Below are 15,655 nucleotides of genomic sequence, written 5' to 3'. Positions count from 1 at the left end.
TTCTCCCAATGTCACCAGCCCCAATTTTGCCAATATGGAGAGCGCATTTGGTTCCTGTGTGACCGAAATTGGCCGGTGGTTTAATAATGGCAATGCTGTAGCGTACAGCAAGGGTTTTCCTGACCTAGCACCTAAGTCCCTCCAGCCCTTTATGGTGCTTCTGATAGTGTTGGTTTCCAGACGGGGGGCATTTGCTTATGTATGGGGTAAGATGGCCTTAAGGGGGGGGTTATAGGGTGTGCATCATTGATTTTTATTGCTAAATGCGGCAGGTATTTGGTGGGGTAGTACCAATAGTGTGCGAATTGTGCCCACACACGGATAATATAGGTACATATCCGAGGCTCCTTAGCCTCTGTATTTGTAAGGTCTAGTAAATATTTCCCAGCTACATCTAGGTTGCTTCCCTGCCCAGGCGAGTGTTATTAAGCAGGATCGAAGCGTGATGAAAAACGCTTTTGTTAGAATGACCGGGATATTAATGAATGAATTAATATAAGAACCGGGGAAGTATTACCATCTTCATGACGGCCACTCTGTCAGCCGATGTCAGAGGGAGTCTTATCAAGTGGACCACCCGATCAACCAGCTTGGAGACCACTCGCCTATAGTTCTGTTGGACAACAATTCCTGGGTCTTTGTTTCCACACAACTGGGTCTGTACACCATTCAAAGGGGAAGTCGAGTTTGTGGGGTTCAGTGCATGGTGTCAAGGGAAATATGGTTGATTTGTCCCAGTTTATAAACAGGCCAGAATACCTCTCAAATTAAATATGTTCCCTTATGAGGGGCGCTTGTTGCATATCTGGGTTCCGCACATATAGCACGGTCTTCTGCATATAGGGAGCTGATCAGGGGGCGAAGGCGAAATCTCATTGCCGCTTCCGCATGCCTCTGCCCAAGTTTACACGCTAGTGATATGGCAAACAAAATTGGTGACAAGGGGCACCTTGTGTTCCCCTTCAAATCTGTACTATCCCCTTCGCTGCCAGGCCTTTTCCCCCTCCTGTGCCGAGCCTTTTTTGGCTATTTGGGGCAGTTCGCGCTTAGGCCCTCATAACTTTTTGTTCACATAAGCTACCCACGCCAAATTTGAGTCCTTTTTTTCCAACATTCTAGGGATTCGTGAGGTACCCAGACTTTGTGGGTTCCCCTGAAGGAGACCAAGAAATTAGCCAAAATACAGTGAAAAAATGAAAATAAAAAAGGGCTGCAGAAGGCAGCTTGTGTTTTTTTTCCCCTGAAAATGGCATCAACAAAGGGTTTGCGGTGGCCAGATCACCATCTTCCCAGCTTTCAGGAACAGGCAGACTTGAATTAGAAAACCCAATTTTTCAATCCAATTTTGACATTTTACTGGGACATACCCCATTTTTACTATTTATTGTGCTTTCAGCCTCCTTCCAGTTAGTGACCAAAATTGGTGAGAAACCAATGCTGGATCCCAGAAAGCTAAACATTTCTGAAAAGTAGACAAAATTCTGAATTCAGCAAGGGGTCATTTGTGTAGATACTACAAGTGTTTCCTACAGAAAATAACAGCTGAAATAAAAAAAAAATTGAAATTGAGGTGAAAAAAACTGCAATTTTTCTCCACGTTTTACTCTAACTTTTTCCTGCGATGTCAGATTTTTTAAAGCAATATACCGTTACGTCAGCCGGACTCTTCTGGTTGCAGGATATATAGGGCTTGTAGGTTCATCAAGAACTCTAGGTACCCAGAGCCAATAAATGAGCTGCACCTTGCAATGGGTTTTTATTCTATACCGGGTATACAGCAATTCATTTGCTGAAATATAAAAAGTGAAAAATAGGTATCAAGAAAACCTTTGTATTTCCAAAAAGGCCACAAGATAAGGTGTTGAGAAGCAGTGGTTATTTGCATATCTCTGAATTCCAGGGTTCCCATACTAGCATGTGAATTACAGGGCATTTCTCAAATAGACATTTTTTTAATACACTGCCTTACATTTTCGAAGGAAAAAATGTAGAGAAAGACAAGGGGAAATAACGCTTGTTTTGCTATTCTGTGTTCCCCCAAGTCCCCCGATAAAAATGGTACCTCACTTGTGTGGGTAGGCCTAGCGCCCACGAAAGGAAATGGCTCAAAACACAACGTGGACACATCAAATTTTTTCACAGAAAACAGGTGTTTTTTGCAAAGTGCCTACCTGTGGATTTTGGCCTCTAGCTCAGTCGGCACCTGGGGAAACCTAGCAAACCAGCGCATTTTTTAAAACTAGACACCTAGGGCAATCCATGATGGGGTGACTTGTGGGGCTCGGACCAGGTTCTGTTACCCAGAATCCTTTGCAAACCTCAAGATTTGACCAAAAAAACACCTTTTCCTCACATTTCGGTGACAGAAAGTTCTGGAATCTGAGAGGAGCAACAAATTTCCATCCACCCAGCGTTCCCCCAAGTCTCCCGATAAAAATGGTACCTCACTTGTGTGGGTAGGCCTAGCGCCCACGAAAGTAAATGCCCCAAAACACTATCTGGACACATCAAAATGATCAAATACAAAACTACCTGTTTTTGCAGGGGGGCACCTGGTTTTTGGTCCTGGGCTCAGCAGTCTTCTAGGGAAACCTACCAAACCCAGACATTTCTGAAAACTAGACACCCGAGGGAGTCCAGTGAGGTGTGACTTGCGTGGATCCCCCAATGTTTTCTTACCCAGAATCCTCAGCAAACCTCAAATTTAGCTAAAAAATCATTTTTCCCATATTTCTGTGTGGGATCACCGCACTGGGACACATTTCATACCACCCAATGTTCCCCTCAGTCTCCCGGTAAAAATGATACCTCATTTGTGTAGGTGGGCCAAGTGCTTGTGAAAGGGAAGAGCCAAAAACATGTCGATATTGAGGGGGAACAAATGGGGTCCAAGAGGGCAGTTTGCAAAAAAACATTTTTAGGCTGACAAGTGGTGGGGGGTCGGGGGTGGAAGGGGAAGGGCTTCCCCTTTCATCCCTGCCTTGGAGGGGTGGGGGGGAACCCCACAGAGGGAGCACTATCCCTCTGGGCTCTGTGCCCAGGACGTAATGGTTACTTCCTCGGCACACAAGCCCTTGTTTAAATTAGTTTTAAGCTTTCTTCATTTCCGACGTTCTCTTGCGCTTAATCCCTTTGAAACATGTTGGGTATATGAAAGCCAGGTTATTAAACAAATTGAATTTTATAATGCAGATTTGGGAACAAAATATCAAGTAGGTGCCCTCGTGAAGATTTCGTGTAAATAGAATTTATCATAGGTTTATTTTAGTTTCTTTCTGATGGATACAACTACCTGTGGATTCCTCACCTCATGAATACTCCCATGGCGCCAGCATTCGACGGAAATCTTCTTACTAGTCTCTGCACGTCGACGAGGACGTCACTGTCTCGCACGCGACGCCGTCTGACGTCATACAGGCAATAAGAGGTCCTCGACGACGTGCAGACGTCAGTTCCCTTTTTTCCGTGCATTCGAAACGGTTATCTTCGAGGGAGCAACTGTTACTCTTGCGGTTACAGTGTATATCTTGCTGCGTACTCTTTCTCTGTGGAAATAATGTCGCAGAGAAAGTCTGGATTTAAGCCTTGTCGTGAGTGTGGAGGCAAGATGTCGGTGACGGATCCTCATTCCGATTGCCTTTGGTGTTTGAGCTCCGACCACGACGTCTCGACTTGTGATTCATGTCAGCACATGAATCCGAAGGCCCTTAAAGAACGCGAGGCGAAGCTGTTTATGGCCAAGTCAAAGGAGAAGCATCACAAGAAAAAGTCTTCTCCAAGACATCGGCGTCATCGAGACTCCCGGCGCCGTAGAGAATCTCGGCGTCATTCAAGGGAGGCTCGTTCCAGGTCTCCGGATCGGCGCCGAAGGACATGGGAGGTCAGCCCCACGGTGACGCCGCACCCTTCGACGCCGTTGCCCTCTCCGGCGTCTCCAACTTCGCCTGGACAGGCGTCGGTGATTGAGGTATTGGAGCCTCAAGTGTTTTCTCCGGCGCAGACGCCGAGGCCGGCGTCGGGGTCGCCTCCGAGTCAGGCACCCCAGTATCCGGCTTTTCCCACCCCTGGAGCCGATAGTTCCGCATTCTTGAATGCGATGTATGCCATCTTCCAACAGATGGCTCCAGGGGGTGCTCCGGCTGGGCCTTTGGCCTTTTCTTTGGGTGATCCTGCGCCTCTTCGGCCGGCACCCTTTATGCCCTTTCTCCCGTTTGGGAACGTGGGCTCGGTGCCAGTGTCGGCGCCGGTGGCCGCTCCGGTGGCTTCGGAGGGATTGGCCCCAGGGATTTCCATCCCGTCGACGTCGAGATTTCGGCCTGTGACTCCGGTGGGTCCATCCGTTTCAACTGCTCTTCAATCGGCGCCGAAGTTACCTGTGGCGCCGGATGCGGCGTCGGTGGCTTCGGAAGATCGGCGCCGATCTCCGACTTCGGCGGAGGTATTGTCGACTCCGCGGATTGAGCAACGACTGCATTCAAGGAGGCGTGCTCTCCGGGTACTAGAAGAGCAGGAGTACCAACGAGCCCTAGAGGAAGGAGAGCTAGAGGACTCGGGTGATGGGCTGCGTGGACTGGAGTCGGCCAGTGGGCTGGACACTTCCCCTGAGTGGGACCTTTCGTCCCCGGGGGAATATACCGAGGAAGCTGCTTCCTTTCATACAGTGGTACGGAAGGCAGCTAGTTTTTTGGACCTGCCTTTGCCGGTGGTGGAAGCGAAACAAAACCTTTTGACAGAGGTGTTGCATCCGGCCTCAGCCGCGGCGGAGCCTCTATTACCTTTTAATGACGCTCTGCTGGATCCGGTTTTAGAGGTGTGGAAGAAGCCGGCATCTTCCCCAGCAGTTCACAGAGCCGTGGCCAGGAGGTATTGGACGGCTCCAACTGATCCTGGTTTCCTATCTAGGCACCCTACGCCGGAGAGCTTGGTTGTGCAGGCCTCCTGTTCGTCCAAGTCAGCGCCTGGTTCTTTTCCGACGGTGCCTGGGGACAGAGATTCAAAAAAGCTGGAGGCGCAGTCGAAGAAGATTTTTTTCGTCCTGCAGTCTGGCATTAAAAGCCACCAATGCAACCTGTATCCTGGGGAGGTATATTCATGCTCTGATGGATGACATCTCCTCTTCGTTTACAGAGCTTCCCCAGGGTCTTTTGGATCTTGTCTCTGATGCCCAGGCTGCTGCACCCAAATTATCCAGACGGGACTGGATACCACCGACTCGGTAGCCAGAGCAATGGGCACAACTGTGGTGGAAAGGAGACAGGCCTGGCTCCGTAACTCGGGCTTTTCGGCAGATGTACAGTCCACATTGTTGGATCTCCCGTTTGATGGGGACAAACTGTTTGGGGCTAAGGCTGATTCGGCCTTGGAACGGTTTAAGGAGAGCAGGGCCACGGCTAAGTCGTTGGGACTCCAAGCTCCTTCTTCCACGGCCTCTTCCAGATTCTTCAGGAGGTTTCGTGGATTTGGGCGTGGCTCTTCCTCCTCTTCCTTTCGGGGAAGATATCAGCAACCTGCCTCTTCCCATCCCTATAGATCTTTTAGGGGGAGGGGTAGGGTCCGCACCAGGGGAGCTTCTCAGCAGCACTCTGCCTCTTCCTCATCCTCTGGCGGGGTGCAGCAGGGGAAGCAGCCTTAGGCTTCCACCATTTCCCACTCACTCCTCTCCTGTAGGGGGAAGATTACAGCATTTTCTCACCAAATGGGAGACTGTTACGTCGGACACTTGGGTTCTCAGTGTTGTGGGAAAAGGCTACACCCTTCCCTTTCGGGAGTTTCCGCCCCTCATCCCGCCCCGCCCTTCGTATTGTTCACAAGAACACCTCCTGTTGCTAGAACAGGAGGTAGAAGTCCTCCTTTTAAAGGGCGCGGTGGAGTTGGTCCCGGAGCAGGAAAGGGGTCAAGGAGTTTACTCAAGGTATTTCCTGATTCCCAAGAAGGATGGTCGTTTGAGACCAATTCTGGACCTGAGGATCTTGAATTGGTTCCTCAAGCAGGAAAAGTTCAAGATGCTGACCCTAGCACAGGTGCTTTTGGCGTTGAATATGGAAGACTGGATGGTGTCTGTCGACTTGCAGGATGCTTACTTTCATATCTCGATACTCAAGTCACACAGGAAGTATCTCCGGTTTGTGGTGGGATCGCAACACTACCAGTTTGCGGTCCTTCCGTTTGGTCTTACTTCAGCACCTCGAGTCTTCACGAAGGTGATGTCGGTGGTTGCGGCAGAGCTCAGAAGGAAGGGGATAGCAGTATTCCCTTACTTGGACGATTGGTTGATCAAAGCCAAGTCCCCGGAGCTTGTGTTGCGTCATCTGCAGTCAACAACCCAGTTGTTGTTCGACCTGGGCTTTTCGGTGAACGAGCCCAAATCTCACCTAGAGCCCTCTCAGCGCCTCCTGTTCATAGGGGCAGTACTGGATACAACATTGGGTCGGGCCTTTCCTCCGCCTCAGCGGATTCAAGATATTCAGGATTTGGTTCCAATGTTTCGAAATGGAGCGGTAGTTCCAGTCCTCAAGGTCCTTCGTCTGCTCGGTCTTTTTGCCTCCTGCATTCTGTTGGTCACGCATGCTCGCTGGCACATGAGGGCTCTTCAGTGGTGCCTCCGAAGGCAGTGGTCTCAACACAGAGGGGATCTCGAGGGTACTGTCAAGATCTCCAGAGATGCTGCTGTGGATTTGAAGTGGTGGATTGCAAGCAACAATCTTTCACAAGGAAAGCCGTTCCAGCAGTCGCCACCAGTGGCCACAGTCATAACGGATGCTTCCACTCTAGGGTGGGGAGCTCATCTGGGGGATCTGGAGATCAAAGGTCTTTGGTCTCCAGAGGAACAGATTTTTCACATCAATCTGTTAGAGGTACGGGCTGTACGTCTGGCTCTCAAGGCCTTCCTCCCTTCCCTTCGTGGTCAGTCGGTACAGGTCCTAACGGACAATACTACCACGATGTGGTACATAAACAAGCAGGGAGGAGTGGGGTCGTACCTTCTCTGCAGAGAAGCTCTTCGACTATGGTCCTGGGCAAAGGACCATCGGATTTGCTTGATAGCAAACCATCTGGCCGGAGTTTTGAACGTGCGTGCGGACAGTCTCAGTCGCCACTTCTCGGCAGACCACGAGTGGCGTCTCCATCCAGATCAAGTCCGTTTAATCTTCCAGAAGTGGGGGTTTCCTCGGGTAGATCTGTTCGCCACTCGAGAGAACGCGCATTGTCCGTTGTTCTGCAGCCTTCAGTATCCGATGCAGGAAGCGTTGGGGGACGCGTTTCAAATGACCTGGTGCGGCCAGTTGCTTTACGCGTTTCCTCCCATACCCTTGATTCCTCGAGTATTGAGGAAGATTCGCCAAGACCGGGCTCTAGTAATCTTAATAGCTCCGGATTGGCCAAGGAGGGTGTGGTACTCCGACCTTCTCCAACTCTCAACGTGCCCGCCGCTCCATCTCCCTTTCAGGGCAGACCTCCTCTCACAGTCGCAGGGGCAGGTTCTACACCCCAACCTCCAGAGTCTGCACCTACATGCCTGGAGATTGAACGGGGCAACCTGAGTTCCTTCTCTCTCCCGCCTGAGGTAGTGGATGTTATATTAGCGGCCAGGCGACACTCCACTAAATCTATCTACCCTAATAGGTGGTCTAAATTTGTTGCGTGGTGTGGAGAGAGGCAGATTGATCCCTTACATGCTCATCTATCGGACGTTTTGTCTTTTGCTCTATCTCTGGCGCAGAAAGGTTGTGCAGTGGCTACCATTAAAGGTTATTTATCGGCCTTGTCAGCCTTCATATGTCTTCCAGACCAACCATCTTTATTTAAATCCCCTATTGTTATCAGATTCTTGAAAGGTCTTCTAAATCAATATCCTCCAAAGCCATTCGTTATGCCGCAATGGGATTTGTCCTTAGTCCTGACTTTCCTTATGGGGTCCCCTTTTGAACCTATGCATTCTTGCCCCTTGAGGTATTTGGTTTTAAAAACAGTCTTCCTGATAGCTATAACATCAGCAAGGAGAGTGAGTGAGTTGCAGGCCTTATCAGTAAAACCCCCTTATACAACTTTTTATGGGGATAAGGTGGTGTTGAGGACCAAGGCTGCTTTCCTTCCGAAGGTTGTTTCACCCTTCCATTTGGCTCAGGCAATTACTTTGTCCACGTTCTATCCTCCGCCTCATCCTTCCAAAGAGGAAGAAAGACTGCACCGTCTGGACCCAAAGAGAGCGTTGAGCTTCTTTATCGATAGAACAAGGGATTTCAGGCTGGAGGATCAGCTGTTTATTGGATACGTGGGCAAGAGGAGAGGAAAGGCAGTCCACAAGAGAACACTATCCAGGTGGGTTGTTCTTTGCATTAAAATATGTTACTCTTTGGCAAAGAAGGATCCTCCTGAGGGCATTAGAGCTCATTCCACCAGAGCTAAGTCGGCCACTTCGGCCTTAGCCAGAGGTGTTCCTGTGGTCGACATCTGCAAGGCCGCAACTTGGTCGTCCCTTCACACTTTTGCAAAACATTACTGTTTAGATTCTGAGGTTAGAAGGGACGGCCATTTTGCACGGTCAGTGCTGCAGGATTTCTTGGTTTGACCATTTAGGCACCCACCGCCGGGCGTGGTACTGCTTTGGGACTCTATTCATGAGGTGAGGAATCCACAGGTAGTTGTATCCATCAGAAGAACGAGTTACTTACCTTCGGTAACGACTTTTCTGGTGGATACATTAGCTACCTGTGGATTCCTCACGGTCCCACCCGCCTCCCCGTTGCCTTTATGGTCTTGCCAAGTAATCCTTGAGTGCGCTCCTCTTGGTCTTTGAAGGTGCAATAGATGTATATATAATATATTTATATATGTATATGTGTATATATCTTTATGTATATACTTGGTGTGTGTATATATTTTAAAAGAGAGAGTTTTATATATATATATATATATATGTACATAAAAAGATTTACAGTTATTCATACAATGTGGTGTATTTTACAATATAATGGATGTTGCCTTGCTCTTTCATTGCATTGCCTGGTTGTTCTCATGCACGTAAAAAATGATTGGTACTGACGTCTGCACGTCGTCGAGGACCTCTTATTGCCTGTATGACGTCAGACGGCGTCGCGTGCGAGACAGTGACGTCCTCGTCGACGTGCAGAGACTAGTAAGAAGATTTCCGTCGAATGCTGGCGCCATGGGAGTATTCATGAGGTGAGGAATCCACAGGTAGCTAATGTATCCACCAGAAAAGTCGTTACCGAAGGTAAGTAACTCGTTCATCTGATTCTTTGGTTAGTCTCTTGTCTATATTCAAGAAACGTGTTCTGTACTTAGTTGCTTTTACTGTGAAGCACTATACTAGTTTTCAGTGGCTATGTGTTTGGGGAATGTGAGTATGCTCTGGATTACTAAGCATACAGAATGTCACAGTTTTGGAGCAAATTAATTGAATTCATAACTGGAATGCATTATGCCTGTAGACTCAAATACAAAAGTCTCCTCACACTACCCTTTATCCATCTTGTTTGCCTAAATGTTCTCTATGAAGCATTATAGGTGGCTTACAAAGTAAAGAATGAAGAACACCTCACTTTGCGTTGTGCTAGTACTATGGCTCTGAATGAGGAAGATAATATATACCAGCTAAGGATATTATTATTATTATTCCTGCTGTATAAGTTATAAGAACTCATGTTTTATAGGAACACTTCTCCCTGCGCGAAAACCTCAATTGAGTTTGTGATTGAATCTTCTTAAACCATAAATAAAGGTGCTATTTGTGAATGGACCATTTAAAAATGCCTGCCTCTTTTTGTCCTGTATTCCTTGTGTGTTGCTCGGTCTTCAAACTTGCTGGCATGTGATTTTTCTATCTTCTGCATAGTTCAGAGGTTTATAAGCGAAGATAAATTGCCTCATTTGATGTTCTATGGCCCACCTGGAACAGGAAAGACTTCTACAATCCTTGCCTGTGCCAAGCAACTCTACAAAGACAAGGAGTACAACTCTATGGTGTTGGAGGTATGTTTCTTTTCTGAAAATAGATCATTTATACATTTTGAGAGCCAGAATGAATTGGAATTGATTTTGAAGTTCGTTTTGTTTCTGGAAATACTAAAGATTTTTAGTATTGCAGATACTAGATATCTTTTCTTGAAAGAGTACAGCTCCACAGTTCTGATGGTAATAAATGTCTGCATCGGTACAACTGTAAATATTTGTAGTTGGGATGTTTTACCTGGAAATAGAAAAGCTCTGCTTTTTGATCTAAGGTATTCAATTTTTTTGAGAATCAGTGACTTATTTCAGGAATTGAACTTTACTAGCATGAATAACCCTGCTAACTGATGTTTGATATCTAGGGTTTCATTAATGGAAAGCATTAAAGATCGTTGCCACCTTGTGTACAGAAGGTCTTGCTTAGTGAAAATCAGCTATTGGCTTATATATTTTTTACTTTTACAAGCCCCATTGCACAATGAGGTAAGAAGCTCACTGGGAGCTACTTGAGGCAATGTTTGTGGACATCTGAGTACCACCAGTGGTTCAAAGGATCCAATGAGTGACTAAGCAGAGAATTAGTGGGGTGCAGGATGAGCACACTAACATTGCTGTACCAGTTTGGTAAGAAAGCATATGTGATCCAGAAGTGCACAAGAGATGTCCTGTTGGTAGACAGTGGTGACCCAGTCGTGTGGCAGGAACAGTGAGAGCTAGTGACACTTGTAGGGCTTGCTTGCGGAATTGTTTTGCGGTGGGGGGTGGTGGGTCCCACTAGAGACAGCTTGATGTTGCTCACTAAGGTAGTGGCAATAGTCACCCACACCCTAATTGGATTAGTGAAACCTTCAAACCCTACTCCCACGATAGGTAGATCAGTCTTTGCCCTGAGAATATCTCAGCAAAGCAGAAGGGGTCAGAAATAGATAATATTTCAGAAAAGCAACATTAGTATGAAAGACATATTGTTATGTGCTTTCAATGCCCACCAGAGGGAACACTTCCTTGAGGACACGATTGAATCTCTTCTTGAAAAGGAGCACACCACCACAATGCTGGACAGTACATTTGACTGGTTAAACAATATTGTAGGAAAGGTTATACATTTAGAGTAGTGAGCAAAATATGAAGGATGCTTGGTCAGGTTGACATCCTGACATAACTATAGCTTTATTACTTTATGAAAATATCAAAAGCATTTATTGTATACTTAAAAAAAAAAATGAAACTGTAGTACAGCTGGACAGTAAAATGAGCTAGCTGTAGATGGAGATACAGTCCCGTATGAAAATCATCATGACGCCCCAGTCCTAGCTTTCTAAAGTGAGTGTACAGGACTGCTAGAAAGAATCAGTGAATTGTTTAACTTTGACAAACTCTTAAATGACTAGAAGTGATTAGCACACATTTACTTTTGGACATTTGATAAGGTGAGGTGGAAGAAGAACCATTAGCTTTTCTTCAACGGCTTTCATTGAAAAAGGGTAGACCTGGTGCTTGAGACCATCAACAAAGAGATCCAACGTGGCTTGAAAGGGAGGAAGATGGAGCAACTGTGACAACCATAGTGCATGGCTACGTGAGAGACTTGATCCTGATGGTCGTCAAAAGAAAGACCAGGGCCACAAGATAACTTTCTCCATCACTTTCTTCCTAGACACCTACCCAGCCACAGATCAAATGAGAAAAACTGAAGGAAATAGTTTAATGAAGCGGAAGCACAGGATACCTATCATACAAGCATATGCAGCTCCAGAGGTACTTCAGAGGGAAACATGGCAATTTTGGACCAACGAGGTGCATAAAGTAAAGACAACACAATAAAAATAATCCAATGTGGGAGATTGAAGTGACCAGCTGCAGATGGATGCACTTTTCAGAAAAAATTAGAAATTCAGTACTATGTAAGGGAGGTAATTGGAAACGATTGCTACACAAAGAAGGAACAGAACTTGGTGCTACACATTATCAAACTGAACTTTGTTGACTGAACCATATTACGCTGTGCTGAGCTCACCCTAATAATAAATATTTTGTAAAACATGTCCAGATTAAGGGGGAGGGTCACTGATTTCCCCTTACTCCTCCTACTAACCCATCCTCCTTGGTTAACTTACTATCCCAGTTACTCCCACATGTTGCCCCTCTTCTTTGATAACAGTGCCTCATACAGTCTAGGCCCCTTCCACGTGGCTCAGCAAAGAAATGTTCTGTGCCTTCCACATTGTTTGAATAAGGAGTGCCACAAGGATGATGACTTGAGGTTTGTCACCCACCTCTTTTGAATTTGGGTTAACTGAATTGTGCCAAAACAGTAGCCGACGTACAGTGTATCAAGTATGAATGATGATCCTTATTGAGTCTTCCTCATCTACCCCAACTGAATCATCTACCTTTTTGTAATGCTATCAATGTATTGTAAATTAAGAAACTGTCAAGATTTAAATCTAAAAAAAATGAAGCAAATTCAAACAAAATGCAGCTACCACAGCAAATTGTAAGTTAGCAGTTACTTTACAAATACCCCTGAACTCACTGGTACAGGATCTTCCCTTTTGACAGAAAAACAATAATTTGGGAACGCATTCTGTGTACCAGATGGCTAATTTACTCCAGACCATATTGAAGGCTTTAATTAGGTTTGAGTTGACTGTCTGACAGCTAGTTCACTACGCTTTAACCCAGCGAAGACCAGTCTGGTTCAGTACCCTAGCAATGTATCACAATTGGTCTTATCCAGGTCTGGTCCTTCTGCTAACTGCATTGCTCTTCTAAGGCATTCAAATTTCTTTAGCTATCTGCAATTTACAGGAACAGTTTGTGCTTCCATGCCTTTGGTTCTTGACATATCTCCAGAAACTTAACCATTCATCTGCACACTTAAAGCATTGAGATACCTGAAATTATTTGCCCTGATTTACTTGCAGAATTCTCTCTGACTGCCCGATATTGTACACTCTGTTTTCTCTCCCTTGAAGGCTTACCCTTTGTCATAATACTTGTGTTCATGTGGGACATATTAACTCCTGAAAGTCTATTCTATCATACCCTACTTCCATTATTTAGGAATGGTAGATCCTTTACAGATTTAGGGACACATTAATCTTCCTTATCTGTGCTCTTGCAGACAAAGCTATTGATATTTTTGAACTCTGCTCTTTCTTGTTTCCACCTACACATTATAGGCCTGTCTTGTGAAGCAGATGACTGCCTAGATAAGATGTTTCACGTTTTTGTGTTTTCAATCATCTCATGGCTTTTCTTACTCTTCTGTCGACCTGTCTGCTGACACATGTATGTTTTCTGTTTCCCATTAAGTTCCCTCAATTTAAATCATCCAGGGCTCTGCATTCTCAAAATATGAAAGTTTCTAGTTGCCTTCTCAGATTTTTGGACTTGAGTGTAATATTAATATGTTAGGTTTAACCACCCCAGAAACCTAGCGTTCACTTCCTGATATTTTGCAGTAGGCTGTAAAGTTGCAGCCAGTCCTTTCTTCGGGAATGGTCAACAACATTTGACTGGTACAGTGCACACAAATGTGTTTTCTTCTGGTTGTCTGCATGCAGAATACATAACTTGGACATGTGATCCATATCTCTTTGCCCTCAGAATCACAGCAGACTCATACTGTAGTGTATTAAATTAACTTAGAGTGTAAACTAAAAGGGTTTCCTAAAATATAACCCTTTAAACTGTTAAGTTAGAAGGTTACTGTAGTCGGTGAAAAAGGAGTATTCAGACACAACTCAACCAATCTTCTTGACATCCCATATCAGAATACTTAACTTAATTCCAAATTTTATCAGAAGGATTTAAAACTGCAAGTCTAAGACCACAGAGTTCCCTTTAAGTACAAAATATCCTCTGAAGATATTCAAAAACATTAAATTGGAACTTTCCAGTGCTTGACATATCCTTCCTCACATGTGTCCGTGTGGTTCCTAGGTATCCTGTGTATTGTGCTGCCATAGAGTTCTTCCCCCGTGTCTGATGGTTCTTTCTGTAGTTTGTGCTTGTACTGTTTCCTCTACTACAGAGAATGTGAGTGTTAGAAATGGGGTCTTTGGTTGACAGTCAGGTTACCCCCTGTTCAAGCAAGGACCCTCACCCTAGTCAGGGTAAAATAGAATCACCCCCAGCTAACCCCTGCTTACCCCCTTGGTAGCTTGGCAGAGCAGTAGGCTTAACCTCAGAGTGCTAGGTGTAAAGTATTTGTACCAACACACACAGCAACTCAATGAAATCACTACAAAATGACACAACACCAGTTTAGAAAAATAGGAAATATTTATCTAAACAAAACAATACCAAAACGACAAAAATCCAACATACACAAGTCAAGTTATGAATTTTTAAAGATTAAACTCAGAAAATAGCGCTTAGAAACAAAAATGCTCCGATGAGATGTTAACACGGCGTCGTGACGGAGTCGTTCCCAACAAGCCGACACCAGCGGCGCCGGACACGGAGTCGTGTAGACCCCCAAGTACAGTACCTTTGGTGAAGGGTGAAAACAAGCCAATGCGCGAAGTCGGGGATCGCGGCGTCTGTGCGAAACGTTGAATCCGTGCACTTCGAGCGGTGTCGGTCACAACGTGGTGCGGCGACTTCCACGGAGTCGCCGACTTCAGCGGGGCTGCAGCGGCGTCGGGCCTGCGAAGAGCGTCGCGTTCCAGCGAAGGTCACGGCGTTGGGTGCAGGCGGCGTTACCGGATTCAGCAGCGGCGTCGGTCCGGAGTCGTCCGAAGTCGATTTCCTTGGATTTCCACCAGCTTTCCTTTCAAGGGCCCAGGGACTGGATAGGGCACCACTTGTCAGAGCAGGAGTCTCTCCAGAGACTCCAGGTGCTGGCAGAGAGAAGTCTTTGCTGTCCCTGAGACTTCAAACAACAGGAGGCAAGCTCTTGGAGATTTATTCACAAGATGGAAGGCACACAAAGTCCAGTCTTTGCCCTGTTACTCTGGCAGAAGCAGCACTGCAGGAAAGCTCCACAAAGCACAGTCACAGGCAGGGCAGCACCTCTTCCTCAGCTATCAGCTCTTCTCCAGGCAGAGGTTCCTCTTGGTTCCAGAAGTGTTTCTCAACTCTGTAGATTTGGGTGCCCTTCTTATACCCATTTTAGTATTTGAAGTCACCTTTCTTCAAAGGGGACTCACACCTACTTGTGAAATCCTGCCTTGCCCAGACAAGGCCTCAGACGCACACCAGGGGGTTGGAGCCGGCATTGTCAGAGGCAGGCACAGTCCTTTCAGATGAGTGACCACTCCACCCCCCCCCCCTCCTAGCAGAGATGGCTAATCAGGAAATGCAGGTTACACCCCAGCCCCCTTTGTGTCACTGTCTAGTGCGAGGTGAAAAACAACCCAACTGTCAAACTGACCCAGACAGGGAATCCACAACCAAGGCAGAGTCACAGAATGGCTTAAGCAAGAAAATGCTCACTTTCTAAAAGTGGCATTTTCAAACGCACAATCTTAAAATCAACTTTACTAAAAGATGTATTTTTAAATTGTGAGTTCAGGGACCCTAAACTCCACATGTCCATCTACTCTCTAGGGGAAATCTACACTTTAATCATATTTAAAGGTAGCCCCCATATTATCCTATGAGAGAGACAGGCCTAGCAACAGTGAAAAACGAAGTTGGCAGTATTTCACTGTCAGGACATATAAATCACATT

At 46.1% G+C, this 15,655-nt stretch overlaps 1 protein-coding gene across 2 annotated transcripts in view; it reads left to right on the top strand.

The window, feature by feature from the left end:
* Positions 1 to 15,655, top strand: part of RFC5 (replication factor C subunit 5) — a 124,015-nt gene that overhangs the window by 22,407 nt on the left and 85,953 nt on the right. For both annotated transcript variants that reach the window (XM_069214499.1, XM_069214500.1), the window contains exon 3: positions 9,857 to 9,993. In XM_069214499.1, coding sequence (XP_069070600.1) covers positions 9,857 to 9,993 — 137 coding nt within the window. The remainder of the gene's footprint in view (positions 1 to 9,856; positions 9,994 to 15,655) is intronic.

The sequence above is a fragment of the Pleurodeles waltl genome, chromosome 11 (assembly GCF_031143425.1).
Source record: "Pleurodeles waltl isolate 20211129_DDA chromosome 11, aPleWal1.hap1.20221129, whole genome shotgun sequence".
In the NCBI taxonomy this organism is placed as follows: domain Eukaryota; kingdom Metazoa; phylum Chordata; class Amphibia; order Caudata; family Salamandridae; genus Pleurodeles; species Pleurodeles waltl.
The sequence above is the reverse complement of the archived record's forward strand: the minus strand, read 5'-3'. Positions and strand labels throughout refer to the sequence as shown.